Consider the following 27,146-nt stretch of genomic DNA (forward strand, 5'->3'; position numbering starts at 1 on the left):
ATATTTTTGAGAATAAGCGGCGTTCCTCAAAGCGGTGCGGTGGAGTCAGCAATTGCGCTTGAGGTGAAACTCTCACTAACTCCACTCATCTCTGTAATCCGAGTGCGGTTGGAGATTCTGAGCTGCATCACACGTCAGGTCGTTTTGACCAAACTATAGTAAACTTAAATAGATTTTTTAGATTGAGCAGTAGAATGTTTTTGAAAGGTCGTCTTCCTTGCATTTCAATCCTTATTCTTGAGCCATCCTATAAGAAATATATTTTTCTTATACCCCCTTTTCAACTTAAAGGCATCACCCCACGAATCTGGAGTGGTACGGATTTCAGGTGGAGTATTCGTGTACGGGATCGTAGATCACTGAGAGAACGGTGATTCCGTCCATTTCTTCCTAATTGCCGTCTTCCGGGCCGTTTTTTACGGCAATTAGGAAGAAATGGAAGGGATCACACTCTTCTCCATAATCTACTATTCCGTGTACAAATACTCCACCTGAAATCCGCACCACCTCAGATTCGTGGTATGCTGCCTTTAAGACAGAAGTGAGAAAAAAGTTCCATTTCCAATTTCCAGAAACCTATAAAAACATTTACTCTATCTTCGTCACTGTGTAGTGTTTATTTTTGTACTAGTGCGCCACACAATAGTGTACAGCCACCTCCTCTTATCTTTTTCATCCAACTGAGAAACTGCGCTGTATCTAAAATCACCCATGACCATTCATGAATTGATATTTGAGAAGGAAAACTGTTTAATTGCGAAAGAAAAAAAAACAGTTAAAGCCACCGTGTACCATGATACCGACGATTTCTGGGTCTCTATAGTTTAGGGCGTAGATTTAGGATTACCGTGGTCCTGCTTATTTTCTTCTAGCCATTCTGAAAGATGGGAAACGGTGTTTGTTCCTACAATGTACGTGAGGATGGCCATCCGTGAGCACAGGCCACATCCACGAGCGGGTGGTTGGAGATCAGTAGTCTCCTCAACTGTCTATTCAAGTAAAACCAATGAGTAGGCAGCTGAGGGAATCGGAGCTTGTGCTAAGTGACCGTTTTAACTTATCTCGTGAGAACAGACGCTTCCCATGTCGTTTTTTAGGACGAGTGGAGAGAAGTGAGTGAAGCCACGCTCGTACTCGTAATCTATACCCCGAACTCTTTATTTGCTCACAGAGGTCCCAACATCGTCGGTTTCGTGATGCGCTGCACATAAGTAGCTGCAACCTGGCAGGATATCGAAGACTGTCTAGTGGAAACGATATAATGATAGGATCCAAGGACGAATTATCAATAGGGTGTGTCTACAGTTGTTCTCATTCTACATTTCATTGACCGTAGCTGCGATCAATAAGTTCCAGATATATGTACTTTGGGAATACAGATAACTTTAGAAGTTGTGCTTCATGGTTTCTAGCAATAAATGGACAAACTCTGTAGAGGTTCATAATTCTATTCTAAATCGTAACAGTAATAATCAGCAGCAAACTAAACCGTAAGTAAAGTAACAGTAAGTAAGGTAACAGTAATAATAAATTGATTGTTGTCTGTCTTGTTCTGATGGTGAAGTCACTTTTTTGAAATGTTAAAAGAAGAAGCAATGGATCTTGCAGAAAATAAGACGATCTCTTCAAATTACACAACAGTATTTCACCCGTTTGTAACAATGATGAACTGTGTAGTTATGCAGAAAATGTGTACAGAGTCCTAACTATGGTGTACTCCTCGATTTACGAAGCAGTTTTGAGGACCATCTCACAGGTTCTCATTTCCAAAAACCGTATATAACGGTGTAAACTTGACTAATTCTGCTGCAAAAATTGGGAAACGTAAGTGCTTAGAAAGGGTGGATCAGAAAAATTCTGTTTTCACTCTGTAGATGATAAGATCGGGCCATTGGTCTCAATGAAACATACCCCAGTGATAACTATACGCCACATGAATTGGAATGAGAGAATTGAATCAAGAGACTCTATCGAGTGAACAAATTAAGAATGACAGAGGCTGAACCTGCAAGTCCTTCGTTTTGCAAGAATTCAGAGGCGAAATCGTCGGTAATTTGTATACGAATCCAGTTTAACATGGGGACAGTTGTGACCTATTTTCTCAACTCACAAATGATGAAAACAAAGTAATTTAATCTAAGCGAAAAGAGCAAAGATCGCGCAGCTAAAGATTGCAATTTGTACAAGCGAGATATTTGTAATAATTTGGTGCCATTGGCCCAAAAGCAGTGTCTGGTATGAAAAGACAATATAAAATACAGTTATTTGGGTTTGAGGTGACTGATCTTCCACTGGTCGTAGTACCCGAACAAGTCAAGTAGGAAGTCCCACTTGACCCGCGGTTTAAATTGCACCTCTGTCTCGATAGCGTAAGGCAGGAGCAGCGAGCAAATTACTGAGCAAATTCGGATCAATAGAAAAAGAAAAGGATTACGAACAGAGGTAAATAAGATAAATAAAGGAATAGGAAAGCAATGTATAGTTAAAGAAATAACATCGTGCCAGATAATGACGAGCTTTGTGTATTTGTGTATGTGCGTGCGTGCGTGTCCGTCCTTTGACGTGCAGCTTTGCTGCCAGCGGGAACTGAACCAAGGCCAACCACTTTATAGACGACAATTCTACCGCTCAGCCACTTTCAAGAGCCAATTAATTATCGAGAGTTCCATTTATGGCCACGGATCTCCCTCACTAGAGGGATCATAGCCGGTTAGTCGCAAGGCTACGTGGCGCGTCCCCGGGTGGCGGATAGGGGGCTAATCGAGGACCAAAAGCCACCATGTGCTTGTCCAGAGAGGCACGTGGATTCAGGTGATGGGTTCCCTGTTTCTGCTGAGCCAGGACTGACTCATGACATCCTTGTATCCTGCACGTCGGTCCGGCCAAAAGCCTGCAATCAAGTGACTAGGAGATGCAACGAAGGCGGTTTGGAGTCGCCTCCAACAAATGAGCTTCAGAGGTCTACTCCGGGAGAACGCAACGTTCTCCCACAAACCCATGGGATTAGAGGCTTGCAACTTGCCCATGGATTTTAAAATTTTACGCATGTTACAGTAATAGAAAGGAGTTCCCTGATTCCGGAAGAAAGCGTGGTACGGTAGCGCTGGGAAAGGAGGGGTTGCAGGAGTTATATAGGCTATCGAAACGGAAAAGGACTAGGATGACGAACTCTACTTATAACGCACGTACGTTTGCATAGGAAGCGAACATCGTAGATCTGATGATGCAAGCCAAGAAGATCGAGTACGATGTCATCGGACTGACCGAGACGAGACGACGCCACCTCTATAAAATCTATAAAATAAACCTCTATAAAATTGGAGAAGAACTGCTTTTATGAAAATACGACAGTAGAGATATTGGTGGAGTTGGCGTCCCCGTCATCGGTAACTATCGCCCAATTTGCTTACTGTCCGTCATCTACAAACTCTTTACAAGAGTGATCCCTAATAGGATTGGAAAAGTCTTGGATGAAGGACAGCCATGCGAGCAAGTAGGGTTCCGAGAAGGATTCAGCACGACTGGCCACATTCACACTGTTGACTGTCTCACCTTCATCGACTTGAAGAAGGTTTTCGACTCAGTAAGGAAGGAAGCGGTCAGGAATCCTTGGACAACCAAGGCGTCCTTACTCGGTTCAAAAGGTTCCTTAAAGGTACTTCGAGAGTTGTACAGCAACTTCGCGACCGGAATTTCGTCATTCTACAAGAGTATCATCATTGACGTGAAGAGGGGAGTACGACATGGTGATACAATCTCACCCAAAACATTCACAGCCGCCCTCGAGAACGCAATGCGAAAGCTGGAATGGGACGAAATGGGAGCGAAGGTGGCCGACAGCTATTCCATTTGCGCTTGCTGATGACATCGTACTCATAACACCTACTCAGCCAAGAAAAACGAATGCTGACCGAATTCGACGAAACATGTGGATGCATCGGTCTTCAGCTGAATCTCCAAAAGACGATGCTCATGCGCAACGGATGGGTCTCGGATGCCCCATTCGCGCTCAACGGAACGAACATATCCGAATGCACCAGCTATGTTTATCTGGACCGGGAATTGAACATGATGAACGACCTGACCCCGAGCTGGGCAGGAGGAGACGAGGGGCTTGGGGAGCGTACAAGAGCATCGAGGATGTAGTGAAGAAGACTAGGAACACCCGGCTCCGTGCTCACCTCGTCAACACCACCGTACTTCCTGCCTTGATCTATGCTTCGGAAACCTGGGCATTTCTCAAGCAGGAAGAAAACGCGGTGAGCGTCATTGAACGCGCAATTGAGAGGATGCTAGGAGTGTCCCGCTCATCGGAGGTAGATGGATGTCCGGTAAGATGTTCATCTTCCAGAGAAAATTTCCAGACCTGAATCGAGGGAATCACACATGCAACGTGGATAATATGGGGTACTCAAGATAGATCAGTAATCATGATCATGTCATATAATAACGAGCTTAGTCTGTCACATTTGCGTGTATGTGTGTGTGTGTGTGTGTCTGTGTCTTTGTGTGACGAAATTCCAGAAAGGGGGGTGCGAAGGGTCCACCGGCGTCGGATTGGTGCCCCGACGCCAGGAAGCTATAAAATAGGGTGCGACGGGTCCACCGGCGTCGAATTGATGCGTCATAGTGCACTAATATCGTGCAGTGACTTTGTGTACATGTCGCAAAAGGTAAATTAATTAAATTAACGCAAAAAGTAACCGTTTCACAGCCCATTTTGCGCGTTGCTTTTCACCTCCGTGAATCCTCCGCGTAATCTATTTTCTCACAGGTCTACCTCATCTCGGCAACTTGACCCACTCAAAAAGTGAAAACACCCATGCAAACGGGTGCTTAAACAGTTGCAAACAGTTTACATGATCTGGCGTGGGACGTTATCTTAATCAGCACGATGATGTCGTTCATGATATTTTATGTTGAAACATCATTTGTGATAACTATTTGAGGAAAAAGAGAAGGACAACCCATACTTTGAGTATTGCTTTCAAATTCTGTCTATATTATGTTGGTACCAAAGCAGAGTTTGAAGCTGAAGTTTGAATATTTTTAAATATAGAAATGATGCTAATGGAAAGAGAGCCGTGAAATCTTTTGCCTAAACAAATAAGAAAGAATAATGCATTTCTTGCAGAAAGTGCCACCACTACTAATTTCCATTGATCAGTGATGGCGAGTTAGGAAACACCACAGAAAGTCTGAAGTCCAACTTTAGCTGGACTATCTGGGGCCGAAATGGGTTGCAAAAAGGTAAGGGTAAGTGGGACGTTTTATAGCTGGGCGCGTTGCTTTTCACCTTTATGACTCCTCCACCTATATATTTCCTTCTTCATTCTCTTCATTTTGGTAGCATGCCTACCTCAGAAAATGAAAACATGCAAACGGCTGCTTAAATAGTAGCGAACAGTTTACATGATCTGACGTAGAACGTTATCTTTATCAGTACGATAATGTCATTTTCACGACATTTTAGTTAAAACATCATTCTGTGACAAGTGTTGGGGGAAACAGGAGGAAAACCCATATTTCAAGTAGAGCTTTTGAATTTTGTCTATAATATATTGGTAAAGAGTGATTGAAGCTGAAGTTTGAATGTTTTCCAAATGTAGAACTGACGCGTTTAGAAATAAGACTCTGAAATCTCTTGCCTCTAGTGCCTGTATAATTAAAAAAAGATGAAGAAAGATTGTTAGAGATACACAAGTCTAATTTCACAAAAAAAAACAGTACTAATATTAATTTCGTTGGTCAGTGAAGGCGAGCGAAGAGAACACCACAAAAAAGCTGAAATCCGGATTTAGCCGGACATTCAGAGTGGTCTATTGCATTGGACTAACAGATCAACTAATTTCCTAGATTTCAGGAGGGGAAGTATTCGTATACGAGATAGTAGATTTTGGAGAGAGGGGTGATTCTGTCCATTTCTTCCTAATTGCCGTTAAAAAAAAAACGGCCTGGAAGATACGGCTCGTGCACAAGGCTGGCGCGCTCCAATCGAACTCCTTGTAGAAAATAGTGCGCCTGAGCGCCCGAAACCGTATCTTCTGGGCCGTGTTTTACGGCAACTAGCAAGAAATGGACGGAATTACCCTCCCCCCCCCCTCCCCGCCCCTCTTCATAATCTACTATCCCGTATACGAATACTATACCTGAAATCCGTACCACCCCAGATTTGTGGTATGCTGCCTTTAAACGGCTTTCGTCCACCGATCAAGTGGGAAGCAGTTCCTAACTAGATGAACTAATTGACCCCGCTTAGAACCATCAACTATGTTTTATTCTGCACAAACGACGGTAAATTACGCTGGATCCTAGTGTATCGCAGCAAAGCCGCGGACACGTCGCTTCAATCGGTTTGACGCATTAGATAGCTATTTTTCGTTCACGCTACAGTTAGCTAACCTGCCACGGTAGAATTGCTTTTTCTTCGGTGTTTTTTGATGGTTCTTTGGTCGTCCTTTTTTCTTGAGCAGTACGTTATGGATATAGCCATTATGTAAACGTATACGAATATTTCCAATATTAGCTTCTGCGCAGTAAATTTAAAGCTTCTCTGGAAGGCATTCGTTTATGCACGGATTCATCGAAGAACACTCCTTGATTCTTTTTCGGGTGAAAGTCTTTCTTTTGACGGTGAAACGATTGAAGGATTGTCGAAAGGAAAAGTGCAGCTAATCCCACGTTTATCGTGTTTTCGTGAAAATCATTGATTGATCTGCTGGTTTGCATGTTCTGAGGAATACAAATGAGCAATACCCGTAGTTTAGTTAGTTTACACTACTAACGATAGTGACGACTTAGGCTCCCCGTAGAAATCCACCGACATCTGTGAAACACGAACGCATCTAAGTAATGATTACCGATCGGCGCAGTGGCTTAGCAGTTTGCAGCCACCCATAGATGCTGTAACGATGTGCAGGAAGTTACAAATAGAGTGCCTTCTTATTATTCATTTAGCACAGACATCTCATTTTGCGCTCAATGACGCCGCGCGCATTTTCCTTGAGCGCTGCTTGAGAAGGCCAGGTTCCTGAAGCATGCTCTTATATGCTCCCTAAACCTGTCGTTTCCCAGCTTGCGGAACAGCTCGCGCTCTATGTTCACTTTCCTACTTGGATATGCACAGCTGATGCATCCAGGTATGATTGTTCCAGTGAGCATGGATGATTCACTCGTTTGTTATAAACATCGTCTTTGCCATTCCATGCTGAAGACCGATCTTTTCACATATTGTGTCGTTTTTTGTTCATATTTCATCAAACTCGACCAACATTCGTTTGATGCTATCAGAAACGACGTCATCGACGCAACCAAAATGATTTAGCTGCCGACCATTAACTTCCTCTCCAGTGTCATCCAGTGTCAAAGTGGGACTGAATATTTTGGGTGAAATTATGTCATCATATAAGGTTCCTCTCCTCACATTGATGATGATCTTGTTATAGAACAGTGGAATTCTGCTTGTAAAGTCAATGGACAACTTTTAAAATACATTTGTGTATTGAGTAAGGGCACCTTGGTTGTCCAAGGTTTCTATGACTGGTTCCGTCTCAACTAAGTCAAATTCTTTCCTTAGGTCAATATGAGAGAAACGCAGCGACACCTTGTACTCACGCGATACTTTGATATGCTTTTAACTAGTGTGTATGTTGCCTGTCGATGACCAGTAGAGGAGTTGCTGTTCTCTTCAACGAGTGTGACACAAGAACACCGAATCTCCCGAACAACTGATGGTCCGAATATGTCGTTTAAGGATGAGAAGATGTGGTTCAATGCCAAATTTGACTTCCTTCGTCGCTTATCCTCGCAAGTTACGAAGTTGGATCTTTCTATATTTACTTGGAGTAGTTCCACAGAGAAGAACATACCCTCTTCAAGGTTATTGTTGGTGCTTTTAAGGCCGAAATTGGCATCACAAGAACGTCTGAGGAACTTCATATGCCAACACTCTGCAATACAAAGAACAGGAACAGAGGGCTTTCAAGTTTAACATGACGACTAAAGCTTCTTTCTGTACAGTACGTTGGAATCGCCCGATAGGGAACGCATAAAGAAATAAACCACAGTATCATCGCTAACATCGCTTCCTTCACATGGAAAGGAGCGAAACCGGCAAAGTTCGCAATACGAAATCCCAGAACCATCATTAAAGGCATCACCCCACGAATCTGAGGTGGTGCAGATTTCAGGTGGAGCATTCGTATACGGGATGGGAGACTACGGAGAGGGAGGTGATTCCGTCCATTTCTTGCTAATTGCCGTAAAAAACGGCCCGGAAGATGCGGCGCCGCACAGGGCTGGCCCGTTCCAGTCGAACTCCTCGTTGAAAATAGTGTGCCGGAACGCTCGAAGCCGTATCTCCCAGGCCGTTTTCTACGGCAATTAGGAAGAAATGAATGGAATCACCCTCCTCCCCGTAATCTAGGACCAAGTATACGAATAATCCACCTTAAATCCGTACCACTCCTGATTCGTGGGGTGATACCTTTAAGTGAGATGCCTTCGTTTCGATAGTCGCATGAAAATGGATTAAAAGGGGAAAATTTACCGGTCCAATTGAAACAGCCGCTGAGTTCATGTAATAAGAAACTCATACAACTGCACGATTAACCTGTAGACTTAGAACCTCCGTAACGTTTAGCATACCCTTGAACATCAACCACATAAGAAATATATCTTCTAATAAACAGGAAAGACCATAAAGAATAAGGATAAAGGATAAAGTCACTGGCGTATCAATCCACTTGGGATGCGCCAACGCGTTTTACTGGAATTCGTAATAGTTGAGGTTTTGGAACGCGTGTTGGCCTATACAATGACTTGCGGGGGACAGCCGATGATCAAGTGAGCGTTTTTATCCTCCCAGACAAGTTTGGTACCAATTTATCTACCCCGGAGGGATGAAAGCCTTGGTGAGCACTAGGGCGGATTCGAACCCTCGACCGTGTGGTTACAACGGACCTCTAACCGACTGCGCCACAGTCCGCCACAAAAGTCGCATGCAAAACTAAACGTGAAATAAGCGGCACCCGAAACACTGGTGGCCGGCCTTTATATACACTGGCCGGCGCTTTGTAGGATGGTGCCCGCGGGGGTTCTCCCGTCGTCGCGCCAATAGGGAAAGACAGTTATGTTCATTTCGTAAATAAAAATACGATGAACGGAACTTGCAACAATTTGATAATTTCAGCGAAGACAGTATCTATACATTGTTCAGTGCTTTACACGCACTGTAAGCAAACTCAGAAATAAGAACTAATGGGGCTGAGGGCGGACCTTAGCTAACTTTAGCCTTCATTTATAGAAAATGTGGCAGCGCTTTATTTAAGCAAGACCATAGTTGAGAGAAAAAAATGGAGCAAAAAATAGGCAGGCAGACGAACTAGATGAAAGAATAGGGAAATGGCAGAGAAGAAGTACAGGTACAAGAGCAGAGACTGTGATGGTGGAAGGGCAAAACTCCTGCATTATTCAGAGTCTGCTTGTCCTCCCAATTTGAAAACCATGTAGTTCTATGGATAATTTGACCGCCAGGAGAAAAATTTATTTTTTTCCACAAAACATCAATAATTAATCCCCGTAGGAATTATCTGTGCATTTAATCGTATGTGAAGAAGCGAAAGGGCAGAACTATCGCATTATTCAAAATATCTCTGTCCTGCCAATGCAAAAAACAAAACTACTCTATTGTGTAATGTGACCATTCAAAAATGTGTTGTGTCATCCAAACGGCAGATTTATGCTCAAAGTGTTAGCTAAAAAATGAGTGCATCATTTTCGTAGTAAATAATTAATTAATCCTGCAGTTATTGATCACATAACAAGATCCTCTGTCATCCATGCGAGTCATCTAGAAGTTGAGATGAAATGAAATTTTCTTAATTAGCATAATTTTGACCGGTATACCACACTATATTATACACATGACTTTCACCGTTATAGTGAACTATAGTTTAGAAAACTACGATATATAATACCGTTCAAAATCAGTTTGAACTGTCATCTTTCACAGCCACAGTACTGTCATGCTACCTTGGTACACGACTTGTCTTCCATAGAACTTTATTTTTGTAGCTATTTACAGATGGCTATTTAGCAATAACATTAAGTATAACAGAAACAAATTACACGTTGGAAAGCAATAAAATTCATTTGCTTCCATCGATTTCTCGTTAAAATAATGAGATCAGAAGAGACGAAAGAAACAGAGAACGCCGAAGCGATCCCTTTAATCACACATTAGATGCGTCTAAGTGAAAACCAAAAATTAGCACTTGAACCGCCCAAATTTTAACGAATATAACAACTCAAGTATTTACAAAGTATACAGGTCGGAAATAATGATTGGCTTATAATTTTAAGGCACAAACTGTTCCACAGATATTCCGATTTCTACATCACGATAAGAAAAATTGTACGTTTGCTGTGAGATGTACAAAACTTGTTGTGCATGAGAATTGATCCAATTCCGCAGTGCCAAATCTGTTCCATGAACTTTTTCGAACAATAAGGAGCATCGAGGTGAAAAGTGTCCTTTCTAAAAAGAATGCTCGTCATAAACATGCGGATTTCTCTTAGATATAGATTCCAGTAGTGATTCTCTATAGCACATCAGATGCATTCTAGTTCTAAAATCTTGGGAACCGAAGATGAGAGCACAGAAGACCCTTAATTTTCCCAGAATGAACCTAAAAATATGAGTAGCCGAATTTCCACTAGAAAATTACAGGATGGTCCAAAGCTTCTTCAGCATAAATCTTCGTTTCCAGAACTTTTAAAATAAGACTTTTTCTTTTTCAAGCAATAAAACGCGCTCAATCAACGGTGGTACCGCCTTATGTTTATGTACCAATCAATCTATAAAGACGTTTGTTTTAATTAAAATATCACATCCTTTCTTCCTCAGGTATCAAGTCTGCTCACCTCAAACAACTCGAACATTTTCGGCAATGAAAAGTCCGTCGAAATAGAGTCCACCCAGAAAGACTGTAGTCCTTCAGGACACGCGATAGAGAGAGGGATCAGTGCATCAATGGTCGAATCATCGGCAATGATTGTCTTGGAAGTGCTACGAATCCTAAAAGTCTTCTAATCAGTACTGATAAACAGAAAAGATGATTTATCAGTTTTTGCCAACATCTTAGCAGCGTCTGCTCGAATTGAACAAGTTGAAACTTTTCAAAATTCTCGAGTAATCACTGCAGACAGCTTCCCATAAAAGAAGAATTCTCAGCAATTTCAACAAGTTCAATGAACTGAAAAATTTGCTTTGTAGAAACAAAATCTAAAAAATGCTTGGTTTTCGAATTCCACACGAACTGGAATGAGTAGTTGAAGTAGTTCATTCAATATCCCAGAGTTCTGAACAAGAAGTAGTAGAGAGCTGGTTTTTCTATTTTTTGTGAAATAAATCTGAAAATTGTACAATATATTTGTATAGAATTCCTCTTCATGTTGAATCTTCCAAACTCGTACTTAAATCGTAAGTGTCTGAACAGGACTGCAAGTGAGAATCGTCGCCACGAAACAATAGAGAACATAAAAAACTTCTTTATAAACTTTTTTTCAAGAGATTACACTATGCACTTACAATCCGTAGGGGCTTCAGAGAATTTCTTTAAAATAACAAAAAAAAAAACCAAAAGAAAAATTCTGACTCTGCTAAGATGTTTCGTTTGGAATATTTTCTGAGATTGCGGATCATCACTTATCGTAACGATTCCTTGTGTAATGAACGTATGTACTTGAGTTCGTGGATCTGTTTCATGCAATCAAGCAGCGAGGTGACATTGTCGATGGTGTAGCAGGGGTCTGAATAAATAAATACATGAATGAATGAATGAATGAATGAATGAATGAATGAATGAATAAATAAATAAATAAATAAATGAATCAATGAATGAAGCTGACTCGCCAATTCGCAGCGACGCACATTGAGGGGCCCTCGACACAAGAGCCAGCGCATCGATGTCACATGCGCTCTCATAGATCCCCAACTAAAAATATCCAAAGTATCCAAGTATCCAAATTCATATCAATTTTTAAGTTTTTAGGTCTGTCATTCACTTTTTAGCGTTTAGCTTTTTCTTCCCTATCGCGAGGAAATTTCTCCAATACAGTTAATCCTGCAGTGTAATCTTACAGCAGCAGGTTTCTCTTCTTAGCTCTAAAAGCTCAAACTTCGAGCGATAAAAAAAAGAGAACGAATTGGATGTCGTGACAAAAAGTTCTTTTATTAAAGGGACAGAAACTTCCATTTCCAGAAAAGTGTATTTTCAGGTGACTGTACACATGTCTACCGATAATTTTTCTAAGGAGTGCTCACCGAAAACTGGCGTAAACGAAAGGATGTGAATGTAGAAATCAGCAATTTCTTCCATGCAATGGAGAAGCATTTTTCTAGTTTACCCATTTAGCGATCTAGTACGGTAAAAATTTGGACAAAAAAGAAGGAACGTTCTGATTATGGAATAGAATTGTAAAAAAAACCACCTCACAATACGTGTCATTTTCTGAATTCGCATAAAAATATCGATATTTTTAAAAAGTGAATAGCCATCAGCAAGATATTTATGGTTCGTTATTAAAGCTAAAACGAAACTATGTCCGCACTAGCAATGCATTCAAGTGTATCATAATATTGTTTTTAGAAGATTATTGCATTACAGGATAGAATTGGATCTATCGTGACCGTTATTTGAAGTGGAAACTTCCTGAAGAAAGCCAAGATGTAGAAATTGCGCCAAGCAATTGCTTTCGATTTGAATGCAGTATGTTCAGTATAAATTATGTCCTCTTGAAAAGAATTCTTATAAAACTTGTAGGCTTTGCTTCTGAATATAAATAACCAGTGTGTTATAGTATTTCCAGCGCAAACTTCAAAAAGTTTTTCAAGAAATTCGAACTTTAAACGAATTTGTTTTTAAAAAAAATCCGAATCTCTGAAAGAGGCAAGAAAATAGCTAGTAATTGAAAATTGCGATTAAAAAAACAGCATTAATGGTGTTATGAAAAACGACATTTCTAAGGCTGCAACATCACTGTAATTTCTTTTTGCACAATTCTGTGAAAAAAAGAATGCACATTTTTACGAGAAAACATATCTTCTTAAAATAATTACCGAAAACAATTTTGAACATAAGACAACCGAATACAGCGGCCTTCCAACCAGTTCCTTTGGAGTACTAATCTATTCAATAGAAAATGTATCCAGTCACTCACCATTTGGATTTCATGGAACCACCAATCCGGTATGCCTTCAAGCGCTTTCCTCAGGTCATTCCTAGTCGCATTGATGTTCAACTTTTTCGGTGAATAAATCCAAATACAATCGAACAAGCTCTCATAGTCGGCTATTTTTAACGTTGAGACACTCTGAAATGTACAGTCGCGTAAACTTTTTGTGGATCCGCAATGCCACCAACGTTCGTCCTGCGCTGCACGTAAACAACAAAAAACGAGCAGAGTGTTCTCCGCTCGCTCGCCTCTTACGAACGTCAAAACGGACCTCCCATGACGGTGAAAGATGCGTGATCGTCGCCACCACTGCATCCTGTCCATCACTAATGTAGATCTCTTTAACGCGGAGACGTCTGAAGCGGAAGTAGGAAATGATTGGTGGAGTGAGAATTTTTAACGAACAAAGGAATATTTCAAATATTTTAGTATTTCGCAGGAAGCAGAAAAGGGAAAGAAAGGCAGAGAGAGTTGGAGAAAGGTTAGAATGTCATTTTATTCCCATGTGAGCCTAACTATTGGGCTGATCATTGTTTTATTTTTACATGATTACAATTATATTTTAAACGAAGAATGAAAGAATCGTATCTAATGACCATTCAGTTAATCCTATGGAAACATGCAGCGGGATTTCTGCAAATTAACCATGAGAGTTGTAAAGTGTGTTTCACATCAAAAAAACCTTGTGAACTTAATTCTTAAAACCCTTAACGTAACATTTAGCACTTTCGCAAAAGAAAAAAAAACAAAATAAGGATGACATGCTTTTCTCATCACACTTTTTCAAAAATCACTACCGCCTTTATTTTCAGGAACATTTATCACCCTATTTTTCGAACAAATTCAAGTCATTTTTTCCTCACCTATCAGGAGCGGTAGTCCTGCTGAAGCCTCCCTCTCGTTAAAAACGGACTTTGAACTAGAAATTAGCAAAAAAACGTCCTCCATGTGCTGTAACTCACTTCATCGCATGCCTTCTCTTATTGATGATGTCCCTCCACTGAACGCACACTTGTTGTGCGATTCGTAGATCGCACGCGTCCACATTTTCCAGGATCTTTTCAGTCATTTCCGGTGGAAGGTTGGCGTAGGACATCGCCTCATCCATTTTTGCGTAAAAGTCGCTTGTCAAGATTGGTTTTTAGATGAATTGGCTGAAAAAGTGAAAATCTGAACTAACATTTCGAATTTCTTTGAAAAAAACCTTAGTGCCTTTTCAAATATCAAAATCAATTACAAAAATTTCCAACCACTTTGAAAAAAAACTGAAATGATACCAAAATAGCCGGAAACATTGTAACAGGGAGAAGGAAGTGTGACCAAAAAAAGAAAACATCGGTGTAGTCACAGGCAAGCAAATAAACAAATACAAAAAAAAAGAATGCGAATAATTATAAAAGCAACTGGAATACGGTGAACCAACTGAAAGACAAACAAAATGAAAGGATGGGTCAATAGAGACATCAAGACTACATTAAGCGAAAATCTGGTTAGAATTAGAACCCACTGACTGGAGAGCGTTCACTCAACCTTTTCTGACCTTTTCCACTCTTCTGGGAATCCAAATTCATGTAAAGGGGTTTAGCAAAGAAATGTGCACTCGTCCAGAAAAAAAAAGTGTCCAAAAACAGTTTAAAAAAAGGTGGCGTAACCGTGATATGATCCCAACAACGAAAAGTATGACAGTTTTAATTGGAGAAGTCGTTTCGAGAAAAGAGGTACAGATGGACAAAAATCAGAAAAGATGGAGAAGTGGGGAGAGAATGAAAATTTCTCATCTCGCTGCTCATTGTGAGATTAAGAAAAGTTAAATTGAACGGAATTTATTAAATTATCGAAATCGGAGGAGCAAAATATCCATGTGCTCAGTTAGAAGTCTAGGTGTTCTACTGCTTGCAGCCTTTCCAGAGCAGATCCTAATATTTGTTTTTCAACAGTGAGGATTCAACAAATCTGTTCATCAGTTATAGAACACAACCTCAAAGGTGGAGACTCTTAAGCAATGACTGAGTCAGGCAATGAATGAAGACTAATCAAAGAGAAGCCCATCTGTACTACAAGAAAGCGACCGCAATTAAATGAACTCCGTATGGCCCATGTACTTTACTTTCTCGCATGCTTCTAGTGGTCGAAGTTTCACTGTTTGAGGGAAAAACCGGCTCAGCCGATTTTCGATATCAGAATCTTCGTAAACATCACGTCCTCGTCCTCTCCCTCTGTCCCAACAAATGAAAGCAGATCCTCGCAACAGCGGTCACGTCCTCTAAAACAACACGACGACGACAACGGGGAACCAGATGTGCGGCCTTGTTCATGAAAGCGGGCATCTCAGTAGCAAAAAGTTGGAAATGCTTAAATACTAATATAAAATAGAATAATAAAAGAGGAATGAAAAACAAAAGAAAGCTTACAACAAAGTAAAAGAGAAGAAATTGGGATGTTCAGAACTTTCAGAAAGCAGGAACCTAACGACAGCATTGACGCAAAACAGAGAAAAAAGACGTAATTAAAACTGAGGACACTATGACACACTGTAAAGACTTCACCTTGAAAAAAATACAAGTTGTTCTGCTGTAAAGTTTTTCCAGTTTTTATCTCGCTCGGAAATTTATTAACAGAACAGATCTTTGCGAATGTTTACGAAGAAAAATAATGGCAAAAAAGCGAAAATTTCAGGCAGTTAGCTGAGCAAAAATGAAGCTGAACATGATTCAGACGTCTGATGTCATTTTCGATAACATTCCAATCGTTACGTGGGTATTTCCAACAAAAAGAGAACGGTTCTTAAAAAATCAGAAACCTGAAACAAATATGTGGAGAGTAAATTCAATAATCAAACCTTCCACTCAGACACTATAAATGAACTTTGCTCGGTTCCTGACAATTAAAAGAGTTATTCCTAGCATAAGAGGAATTTCTAAAGAAAAATCTAGAAGACGAATAAATTTGGATAAGGATGGAGAAGAGTGGTTCTTTCATTCTTAATTCTAAATATCTCAAGATTTCTTTAATGTGGACGAAACCACTCCAATAAGAATGAGAATTATAAGTGTAGAAATGCAAGCAATAGAAAAAAGGACTACTCTCAAATAGTCAAGAATATTTCTGGAAAATAAGAAAAAAATGTATTTTCGACTAGAACTGCACAATTGCGGGTTCGAGGCCAACCAAGTTCCGAACATCCTAAATTAATTCCTTTCAAATGCATAAAAATAGCCCACGCAACGAAAAAACACCGATTTTCTGTAATCTGACGTAAGGATTGGGAATTAAAGAAATTCAGAGAAGAATGTTGCAAACGGAAGTCAGCAAGAACGTCCACAGAGCAGACCGGCACTGTTGGGCGTGCGCAGAGGGCGTTCGTTTTTTGTGGACGCACTCCGGCTCGAGGCTCATTTCGGTTGGTCACGTGTTTTGGCTTATCGTGTAGTAGTGGATCGTAGATCAAGACTGAGAGGCAAGTTACTTAGCAAAAGCGAAGAGAACATGGATAAAGTATGGGGAGATGATCTCTAAAATTCTATCCAAACATGAACTTCACCCAACTTATGGTAAATTTCCAGAATTTCTAGGGAATTTTAGTCCTCCCGAAAGTCGATACTTGTTCGGCTAAACTAGTTTGTCTAGGAGCGTACAAAATAGAAAGGCAGGAAAATGAGGGGAAAGGATGTGACAACGGGTGTAAACAGCAGCAATCGTTCTTTGAGATCCGCGCATGCAATGATCAATAGGCGTACGTGGGAGCGACAACACAACATTTAGGACAATCCCCGAAAAAAAACAATCCAAAGAACTACCACTTGAAACTGAACAATTTAACACTTCATGACATCATCACGAACGAATCTGATTTGGAGAGAAAAAAATACCAGAAGAAGCTCCGTGAGATGAGAATCGACTGACTTGCAGCCGGGCAGCAACACCGGACAGAAAGTGCCATGGGGGGAAAGCTCAGCAGTGCTCTGTTGAATAGGGTTTGGATGAGGAGAACTATCTCAGACCCACAGCCGACCTTGGCCGATGAGAACGACATCCAACAATGCACGTCGACAGTACATGCGCTCCCCGCTCATGCATCATCCTCGCCACGTTCGTTGCGCTACGATCGAATCACATCGATTCACAATACGACACACATTTTCATAATCATCTACAATTATTTTGAGGAGTATCTGTCGCTGTCTGAATGGAAGACAAAAGTTTGCTCGAAAGCAGGGAAATAAGGAGACTTGAAGCGAAAAAATTGACTCAGATAGGAGTTTTCGAACGAAACTGGCCCAGAGAACGTTTGTCAGTCCGGCCATGCTAATTACGGTTGCACTTTGCCTCTGTTATTTACGAACAAGCACGGAAGATCTTTGCTTACACTATAAACATTTCACGACCATGGATTAAATTGATTCAGGAACATTTTACGTCTCTCAGGTCTTTTGTCACTCACATGACAAAGGAAACACCCAAATCAAAAATCCAACACGGATCATCGATTGTTTTTAATATTCGGATAGCGCCACGTTGATTGGGATTTTCATCTTCCAACATCTAGCATTTGCTGGGTTTTAATATTGATCTGGAAATTCAGCGGTAACGTAAGAGTCTAGCACGCTTCAATATTTAAAACAGTCACCATAGAAGAAAGACTTTTCTTAGGCAACTGCTTCGAAACGCATGTCTGCGTACATTTCGGGGAAAAAATGCAGTGCAACTCATAATTAGGCGAAAAGGAAGAGTTCCTACCCGATCTGCATTTACACACACACACATTGCATACTGTAGCTTCGTTTTGAGACGATGTTCCCAACACAACGAATTTACTCTCAAAAAAATGAGCGACAGATTTGAAGAAGCAGAATGGTCTTCTGTGTTGTTTTTGGTAGGTGTAGCCTCATTCTTTTACAGATTCACTAATGCGTTTAAGCCATGGGTTAAACGAACCAATGAATAGGTCAGATTTAGAACAAGTTACTAGCTGGCAATGTAATTATTTATGTGAAAATAGACTTATTAGAACGTGAAAATAATTCCAGGGAAAATGACCACCGCAAAGCAGAAGCTTCCATGGACTTACCGGTAGGTATCATATCACATGGTATCATATAGCGTTAGAAAAATGCACTACAATACAAAGTATGTTTCTACTAGTTACTTTTTTGAGATGTTTTTACTAGTGCTTCGGAAAAAAAGCTACTTTTTTTTCGAAGCCTAACCCTATGTTCATTTGGATACAAACAGAAAAAAATCCCTGATGGTAGAGAATCAGAATTCTTGTACTCCTATGCAGTATTTATCCAAGGCACATAGGCGGAGCATAAGATGTCCTCTGCTCTTCGCATCGTGACGGAAGATGGCAGCAAAGTACGAGAAAATGCGTTCAACTTCACAGGCAATGTGTTTCGGACGATCGACTCACATTCGCTGGCATCGAGTGGATCAATATTACACGTGAAGAGTGGAAAGTTGGGTTTTCCGACCATGCGTGAAAAGCGCACATACACATGTATGAAATATGAGGGCAAGGAAGGAGGAGGTACCGCGTTGACCTTCACGCACGTGCATCGGTTGATCTCAACCCCGCCCGGATTTCGGGTAAGAAAGGACACTCTTGGCAGAATGTTAGGAATGAAAGCGTGGATATCTAATTGTCGAGTAACTTGAACTTTTTGTGCATACAAACTACGCAAACAAAACTTCTCAAATTATTAGTTATTCATCTCCTGTTTGGTGACCTTGACCCGCCTGACTCTTATCGAATCTTTGACCTGAGTTGGCTGCGAAGGGCCGAGAGGTTAAAGGATGAATGATTACCAGGAGGAATTTAATACAAAAAATGAGTAAATTAAATGCTTAATAAAAATAATAGTAATAAGTGAGGCAAATCTCGTTTGCTACTTATGTACAGTTTCGTTAGTAATTCTTAAAACAGAAAAAGGATTAACAGCGGCAACGTTTACTACCATTGCAGAAAGTTCTTCTCGGATATTTTCCTAATCGAATCTTTCTGAACACATTCTAAGCTCACACAAGGAGTAGGTTCGCAAATATGAATGTAAATATAACGAATATAATGACTATAATATAATGTGTAATTATGCAAATAGTTTGATGTAAGCATAATATAGCAGATATAAATGTATAAATCATTGGTTTATACATTTATATTTAGCGAAGATAGAAGCCTCCAGAGGAAATACACGTCAATAGTGCTGATCTCAAAAATCTTGCGTCTGGAATGTAAACATATTAGGTCAGTGTCGCAGAAGTGTACGTCAACCAGACAGGCTGTGAGTCGACGTCGCTGACGTCACAACGCTTAAAGGCAGCGTACCACGAATCTGGGATAGTACGGATTTCAGGTGGAGTATCCGTGTGCGGGGTCGTAGATTATGAAGACCAAAGTGGTTCCGCTCATCTCTCCCTAAATCACTGCAGCGCGCCATCCTTGCACGCGTAGTGCCTCTTACTGCCCATCGGGGCATTCCGAATTGATTTTCGACGAATCGCAGGGCGGAGGCGGCGCAAGGGGTGGAGCGTTGCAATAGATGGCGTCGTACAAAACAGCATTCTGGAGGCGGCTGTTTGCAGTGATGCAGGAGGAGATGAGTGGAACTACGCACGTCTCCATAATTTACGATCCCGTATACGGATACTCCACCTGAAATCCGCACCATCTCAGATTCGTGGTATGCTACCTTCAATCACGTTCAGTGCTGAAGATAATCGAAAATAGTAAAATAGCAATAAAAATAATATTAACAACAATAGTCATAATCGTAATACTTGTAATATTCTCTAATATAACAGAAAAAATATGCTGGATTGTGTGCCTGTTTTTTTGTCATAACTGATCAATTTTTTAGGAAGAAGCAAATTCGGAAGTAATAAATGTTTGAAGCTATAAAATAAATTGAAAATAAGAATTCTTAGTTTTTAGTAAGAAAGTTCATTTACACTCATAACGGTGAATCTAAGTCATCAGTGCTACTGATTAAGATTCCAAAATTATGATGTTTTATCGTTGATGAAGATCTAACTATGACTTGTTCGATGTTTTCTCAGCGTTGAAGTGAATCTCCTTATAAAGGAATCCAGAATCCAAAGTATTTGGAAAAGTGAAGATAACAATGTGGTAAGAGTAGGAATTTGAATACCAGCATCCCAGTTCGCATGTGAAAATTGCTGAGAAATTTTACGAAGGTATCGTGGATGTGCTGGGAACGAAAAACCGATGCACACCGCGACCAGCTGTCTTCTACGAAAGCTCCTAAACCACACCTTGTGAAGGAAGGAGATTCCTAGCAAGCACCAAGTCGCGAGACCTAAGCGTTCATTCCAGCTGCTGACAGCTGCTCAAAGATTGGGGCAAGTAACGAAACAGAAGAAAGTTGTAAGTTTGATATTAAAAACATTTTCGAAGATAGAAACGTGGAATTTGAACTGTTTCCAAAAACAAACTGCTCGCTCAGAGAATTTCCGATCAGGTTTCCCACGGCTATGAATACAGACCTCTTTATTAATTTTCAGTGCAGCACAGTCGTCAGTTTCCAAAGACAGTGGAAATTTCAAATCCACATCTGGTGTGAAGTATCAAAACGCTCCAAATACCCTCTTGATTACAGACATGTTAGACATTTTATCAGATCTTGAGAAATTAGTCAAATTATGAACACCTCCCCCTTCCACGGAGACATACGTCTCCGTTGCATGTCTTAATGACAGGAGTGAAGAGGTGTGAAATCAACGAAAGTTGGGAAACTTTGCGCGTTTACAGGCCACACATTTGTCAAAACTGATGTCTTAAAGTATGTTTGAAATGAGCAGCTCATTTACTCTTGAATGGTGTTTCCAAAATCTTTGCCACACCCAAGGATTCCGGCGGTTTGCGACGGATTTTGGAGCAGAACTTGGTGGTGTTGTAGGTCTCTGTAACCCCCTACTCAATCCTGTTCAAAAATCAACTGTTTCTGCAAGCACAGAACATCCTACTTCAACTTAAATATTCCATCGTTAGGAGTTGCGTCTTTCATGTGCTGTTACAAAGCTGTTTTAAAACCTGTGGTATTTATAGAACACAAAATTAGTTTTTTATCATTTACTTCAAATATTTTTCTAGCTAGGACACTTCGAGCAAGTTGCACCGCTTCATCTGGAATTTTGTTTCGCTATAGCGATTCTAAAAAGATCCTAGTCATTTTTATAAGATCACAGATTGACGTAATAATGTCTGCAACGGGCTAAACATCACATTCTGACAATTTTAATGATGCAGTCCTAACTTCAACAGGATATCTGCATTCGACTTCAATTATTTTTCGATAACGAAGAAATGTTAGAATTTCCGAAGATTAAGAAATTGAAGACTCCAAATTATAATAAAGGTCTTCGAAATAAAACAATCAACATAGAAAATTATTTTTGTTGAGGGTTGCAGGATATGCTGCAAATTTTATAGTGGGTGTTTCTGACATGACATTTTACGTATGCGTAACTAGTACATTTCTTGGGATTTCCATGATCCTCCGAAGTTAGAAGGGATCCAGTAAATATTTGATATGCTTTCTATTGGCTGATGCACGAAGCTTGTGTTTCCCCAGAGGTTAGCCCATCATTATTCCCTCTCTCGCTTTTTCCGTGGCCTTTCAACGCCTTGCCACACTTGTTATGTAGATTTCAACGCCTTCATGCAAACACCGGACCAGACCGACTTCTCTCGTTTAGCAGTTTTTTTTTTTTCAAGCTTCCTTCGCAATTACTATCGAACATTTCTGAGTAATCTGGATTTTCTTTTTTGAAAAATCATCTTTTTTTTCTAGAAGCTTTCGAGTACAGGTAGATAGATACTGGGACAGAATGAGGTGGATCCTCGTTATATTCGCCACTAATTTTCTGCCTATAATTTTTGCTAGCCTTTATAAAATAGAAAATGTACGCTTTTCCAAGGATGAACGTGCTCGAGATTCCGGAAGAAGAGGAAGGTAAGGATTCCATACTCTGTTACGCAACTATGTACTCAAGGTTTGAGTCGATTATGTAGTGTTTTGTGGACCAAATCAACACAAGGGCTAAAAATTCCAGCACCATCTGGATTACAAAAAAGTTAAAGAAAATAAGTGCAACTTCTCAGCTTTTTTAGGAAAGTAATCGCCAACAATGTCACCACCCTCTTGAATCAAATTCTGCAAGGTTATGACCGCCATCTCAGGCCAGGCTTTAACAGTAAGCAATTAAAATCGGGCTCTTGCAATTTACATTCATTTACTAAACATCTGAAAAGGCTTAATTTCCTCGGCTCAACAACTAAGTGCCACTGAAGCCTCACAACATGAGCACTTATGCAACTCATCTAGAACGTTCGAGTTATTGAGAACTAAAATAAAGTTACATCCACTTGTAATTTTTTCCTGAGAAATTCTGACCTTTTTAGTGAAGAGGACTACGGTTTTCATCGACATATTTGTTCGCACAATGGGACCTATCGCTGACCTCACAGATGTAATACTTTTGCTTATTTTGGCCTTTATATCTACTATGTTATAACTATGTTATTCTGCCATCGTTGTGATCAACAGCTCTTTTACTTTTACTGACTAAAATGTCTCGAGGATTTCGCAAAACCTGCAGAAATGTCCTATCTCAATGGTCAGAATGAAGAAGGGCGCCAACATTTTTAATTCTAAGCCGCCGTCAGAAAATGCTTTTGGTGTGCTTCATCTGCATCTTCACCATTAATTCCACTTTTAGACATATTCCTTCAACTGCTACTTCCGGCAAATGTGGACTGATTCGAGGTTAAAATTTAATGGAACGCAGAACAAGCAACTATCATTAAGCATGGCAATGCTGGATAAAATCTGGAAACCAGATACTGTAAGATGTTGTTTTTGCTTAACTGTTCCAGAGAACATCGTTGCCGCCTCAAAGATGTGAGGAAATGTTGATCAACGAGATAAAGTAGAGTTCTGACGATTTCAGATTTTTAGCATCAGGCAGCAAGATTTTCATGAACGTACGCACGAAATCTAATTCGCAATCGCGGACTCTGTGATAATCGAACAAAAAACTTTATCAAATAATTTTGATAAATCTGCTACTTTCCTTGAAATATCGAGACGAAAGAGCAACGTCTAGGAATTCTCTGAAGAGTCTTTAATCGTACAGAAGTTTGCTGAAAAACAGAAAGGGAGCTACTCAGGAAATTTTCTTAATTCCTCCCTATGCTATGTGTGTGTAATCGCTTCTCTCGAAGCTTAGATGAATTCCTCACACACGCAGCTTGAAACGGGATGGAGCAGTTTTCCTCACACAAATAAGTCCATTGTATTTCACGGGACTCCATTTCTTTTCTATTCACAAATCTATCGCATCTCTTTCTTTCAGTATTTCTGGAATGGCGCTCGCTCCTACACCCATACAATGACCACCAGCAATCGCTTAGTTAGACTATATCCGGATGGTACTGTACTGTACAGCAGTAGACTAACTATTAAAGGTAAGGTTCAAGTTGTAGTGAAATAAATAGCAGTTTAATTATTGTCAGCGATTATAACACTGGATTCTTCGTGTCGCTTTGTAGTGTAAGGTTTGAAAACAAATTTTTCCTTCAGTCCTCCGATTTCAGGAAAATGTGCAATGTCCATGAAAAGATATCCACTAGATCGACAGGTATGCCCTCCAATTTTGTATAAGTTTAGATAACGTAGAACCGGTTGTTGGAACCTACAGGTAGTAATTGTGGAAACAGTGCAGGCTGGCGGTTCTTCGTAATGTCCTAATTTGAAGGCATCACCCCACGAATCTGACGTGGTAAGCATTTCCGATGGACAAACTCTATACTGGGTCGTAGATTGCGAGGTCAGGGATGGTTCCGCCTACCTCTTCCTAGTCGTAGTAAAAGAAAACAGCGTGAAAGACTCCGTTTTCCACGACGATTTCAGTTGCAGCGCTCCTTTGCAACGACCACTTGTACACGCGTGCTGCGCAGCGGTCGAAAATCAGTGAATTTTCCTCGACTGCTTATTCAAATGGGACCTATGAATAGGTTGCTGAGGGGCGCAGAACGTATACAGAGAGGGGTGTGCTAACGTTCCTCGTAGGAGCAAAGACGGCTCACACGCCGCTTTTCAGGACGCTTAGGGATAAGTGAGTGGGACTATCCCTGACTCCGCAACCTACAACTCCATGTGCAGCTTTTCCCGTGGATCCCCTCACCACGTCAGATTCGTGGTATGCTGCCTTTAAAATATTGAAGCGGGTAGGGGTTAGGACTGAGGCGGGACCTCTAGTAGTACCATCATCGTTGCAATTCGCAACGGTCCCACAATCCCTCGATGACAACCTGTGGCTCCGCCTTACCGCTTCTTTCGCAACCGCTTTAGCGACTGCAACGAGCTTTATGTCGCTTCGACACGACTATAACTAATTCGGCCGGAAGCGAAAAGATCACTGCTGTACCCCCCACAAGTTGGGGCAGGGTGAATTCAGGTCAAAGCGACCTGGAATTTTGTGCACTCGCGTATTAGGCTGCCAGCACTTTAGATCGGGGTAAGCACATTGTTAGCTCCCTCATCTCACAATCGGAGTGGAGCCAACGAGGTTCTCACTTCGATCGTATCTGCTAGTTCCACCGCACTGTTTTGAGCACAGCTGCCTTAACCCACCGATAACCAGAGGCATATTGTAGTTTTCTTAGATTTACGGTGAGATTCAATGGATCTTGGGTAGTCTGCAGCTGCATGAAAACTCTTCGAAATTCGCAGGAATCTCTTACAGAAGCATTTGAATGCTTTCAGCCCTGTGAAGATAACTGAACCAGCGACCTGCGGATTAAATTACAAGTGAAAACCACTGTCGATCCAATGAAGTAGTCCTTATTCTATCAAAAATAGCCACTGTCGTGAAAAAGATCTGTCCGATAAGAGTAGATCCATCTCTCCGTGTAATACTCAGCAATACTCTAAAGCCTCTTCCAATTTTGACGATTCAGAGGTTCATGATGGTCGGATAGGATTGAAAATAGGTTCAGTCAAGAGTGACCTACATTCTCAAGGTTTACACAACTGCAGGCCTGTCGGTTGGTACTCGGATCATACGCGTTTGGTTCAGATGAATTATTGTATGACTGGAGAGTAATGGGTACCGACAGAGGAGTACAGGTACACACAATCACGAACATTTAGAGCAGTAATCCACAAGTTCGCGAACGGAATAATTTCCCTCAGGATAATAAACAGGATGAAAATAAACTCACATTGGATGCATGCTCTGAATGTTTTTTTGAGTAACTTCAAGGCAGACATAGCTGATTAACCTGAATGTAGATGGATTACGATGGGATCAAGGATCTGCCGCAATTTTCGATGACAGGATTTCAAGTTTTCAACTCGACGAATATGACTCGTGATCGTACGATTTTGCATTTTCCAATGAACTTTTAGATTGGTTCATTTAAAGGCATCACCCCACGAATCTGAGGTGTTGCAGATTTCAGGTGGAGTATTCGTATATGGGATCGTAGATTATTGAGAGAGGGGTGATTCCGTCCATTTCTTCCTAATTTCCGTAAAAAACTGCCCGGAAGATACGGCTTCAGGCGTTTTGGCGCACTATCTTCCACAAAAGGTTCGATTGGAGCGCGCCAGCCTTGTGCGGCGCCGCATCTTCCGGGCCGTTTTTTACGGCAATTAGGAAGAAATGGACGGAATCACCCCCCTCTCTGTAGTCTCCCATCCCGTATACGAATACTCCACCTGAAATCTGCGCCACCTCAGATTCGTTGAGTGATGAATTTAATTCATCAATGTCATTTTAGGGAATTATTCTGCACTAGAAGTTCGATTCTACTTTGACAGACATTTTGGATACTTTTTGATGAATTTTTACGTGCCTTGTACTTTGATCGTGCTTCTCTGTTGGGTGGCTTTCTGGACAAATCGTGAAGCCACTGGAGATCGCGTGGGAATGGGTACGTTCGTTATTACCTCATCGTTAGATTTTCTACAATTCGGTAAATTTTATTTGCAATTATAACATGAGATTAGGAGTTTTCTTGTTCATGGCATTCTTTCAATTCTGATTCGAACACTATTTAAAGCATGCATGAAATTTTTGGATCTTCTACGTGCTATGGTCGAGTCAAACGACGTAAATCTCGGTGCAGTTGCGTTTGTAGCTGCGCTCAAAGCAGTGCAGTGGAGCGGTGCAGTTTTTATCGATGGGAGGCCTTCGACAGCTCCACTCATCTCTGCAATCGGACAGCAGCTAGCGGGGGTCCCATCTCGATCAGACCTTGTGCGCAGACACACAAGCAACTGCTCCGACTTCCAGATCGTTTTGACCTACCTATAAATGTGCATGAAGAATACTTCCACTAGGAAAGCTGGAATTTCCGTGGTATGATATAATTTAGCTCCATTTCTTCAAATGTTATCCCCCCCGAAGTTTCAAACTGCGAAGCCAGAATGTTTTTCCTGGAAAATTTAATGACATTTTGGCGTTTAGGGATTTGCTGAATGATCGAACACTCTAATCTTAGCAACTCTGGGAGGGAGATTTTCGAAGATTTACTTCCCTAGGTTTCCAGATTGCCAATGTATAGGGTTACGCATCTCCTCATCTCTAAATGCATAGAATTTCAAAATTTTCGAAATTTTCCCACTTCTGCACTTTCTTACGCTACAAGCGATAAAATAGAATTTATGTGACGGATTCATTACAAAGTAGTTTACTTACTTCTTCTTCACACATATCAAAATATGTTCTTTCTTTTTTACGCATTTGGTTGTTTTGTTTCCTATATTTTCCTTCCTTGCATGGCATCGTTCACCTAAACAAATGAATAAATACGATTCACCTAAAGAAAGCTGCAGGTGTTTTAAGAAATTCAGTCTATTGAAGGAATCACTTCCGTCCTTACA

The 27,146-nt window shown here is 40.7% G+C and overlaps 3 protein-coding genes across 3 annotated transcripts; 2 read left to right on the forward strand and 1 right to left on the reverse strand.

The window, feature by feature from the left end:
* Positions 1 to 3,743: 3,743 nt before the first annotated feature.
* Positions 3,744 to 4,370, forward strand: RB195_014778 (uncharacterized protein; the record flags this gene model as incomplete). The annotated part of the gene is made up of 1 exon (XM_064205183.1): positions 3,744 to 4,370. The coding sequence occupies one exon, from the start codon at positions 3,744 to 3,746 to the stop codon at positions 4,368 to 4,370; it is 627 nt and encodes a 208-aa protein (XP_064061064.1).
* Positions 4,371 to 10,357: 5,987 nt separating this feature from the next.
* RB195_014779 (uncharacterized protein) lies at positions 10,358 to 14,344 on the reverse strand (the record flags this gene model as incomplete). The annotated part of the gene is made up of 7 exons (XM_064205184.1): positions 10,358 to 10,537; positions 10,924 to 11,077; positions 11,745 to 11,811; positions 11,915 to 11,996; positions 13,222 to 13,374; positions 13,508 to 13,592; positions 14,199 to 14,344. 7 exons carry the CDS (start codon positions 14,342 to 14,344, stop codon positions 10,358 to 10,360), a joined length of 867 nt encoding a protein of 288 aa, XP_064061065.1.
* Positions 14,345 to 18,549: 4,205 nt separating this feature from the next.
* Positions 18,550 to 18,891, forward strand: RB195_014780 (uncharacterized protein; the record flags this gene model as incomplete). Its single annotated transcript, XM_064205185.1, has 1 exon — positions 18,550 to 18,891. One exon carries the CDS (start codon positions 18,550 to 18,552, stop codon positions 18,889 to 18,891), a length of 342 nt encoding a protein of 113 aa, XP_064061066.1.
* Positions 18,892 to 27,146: the final 8,255 nt, after the last annotated feature.

The sequence above is a fragment of the Necator americanus genome, chromosome V (genome assembly GCF_031761385.1).
Source record: "Necator americanus strain Aroian chromosome V, whole genome shotgun sequence".
NCBI lineage: Eukaryota > Metazoa > Nematoda > Chromadorea > Rhabditida > Ancylostomatidae > Necator > Necator americanus.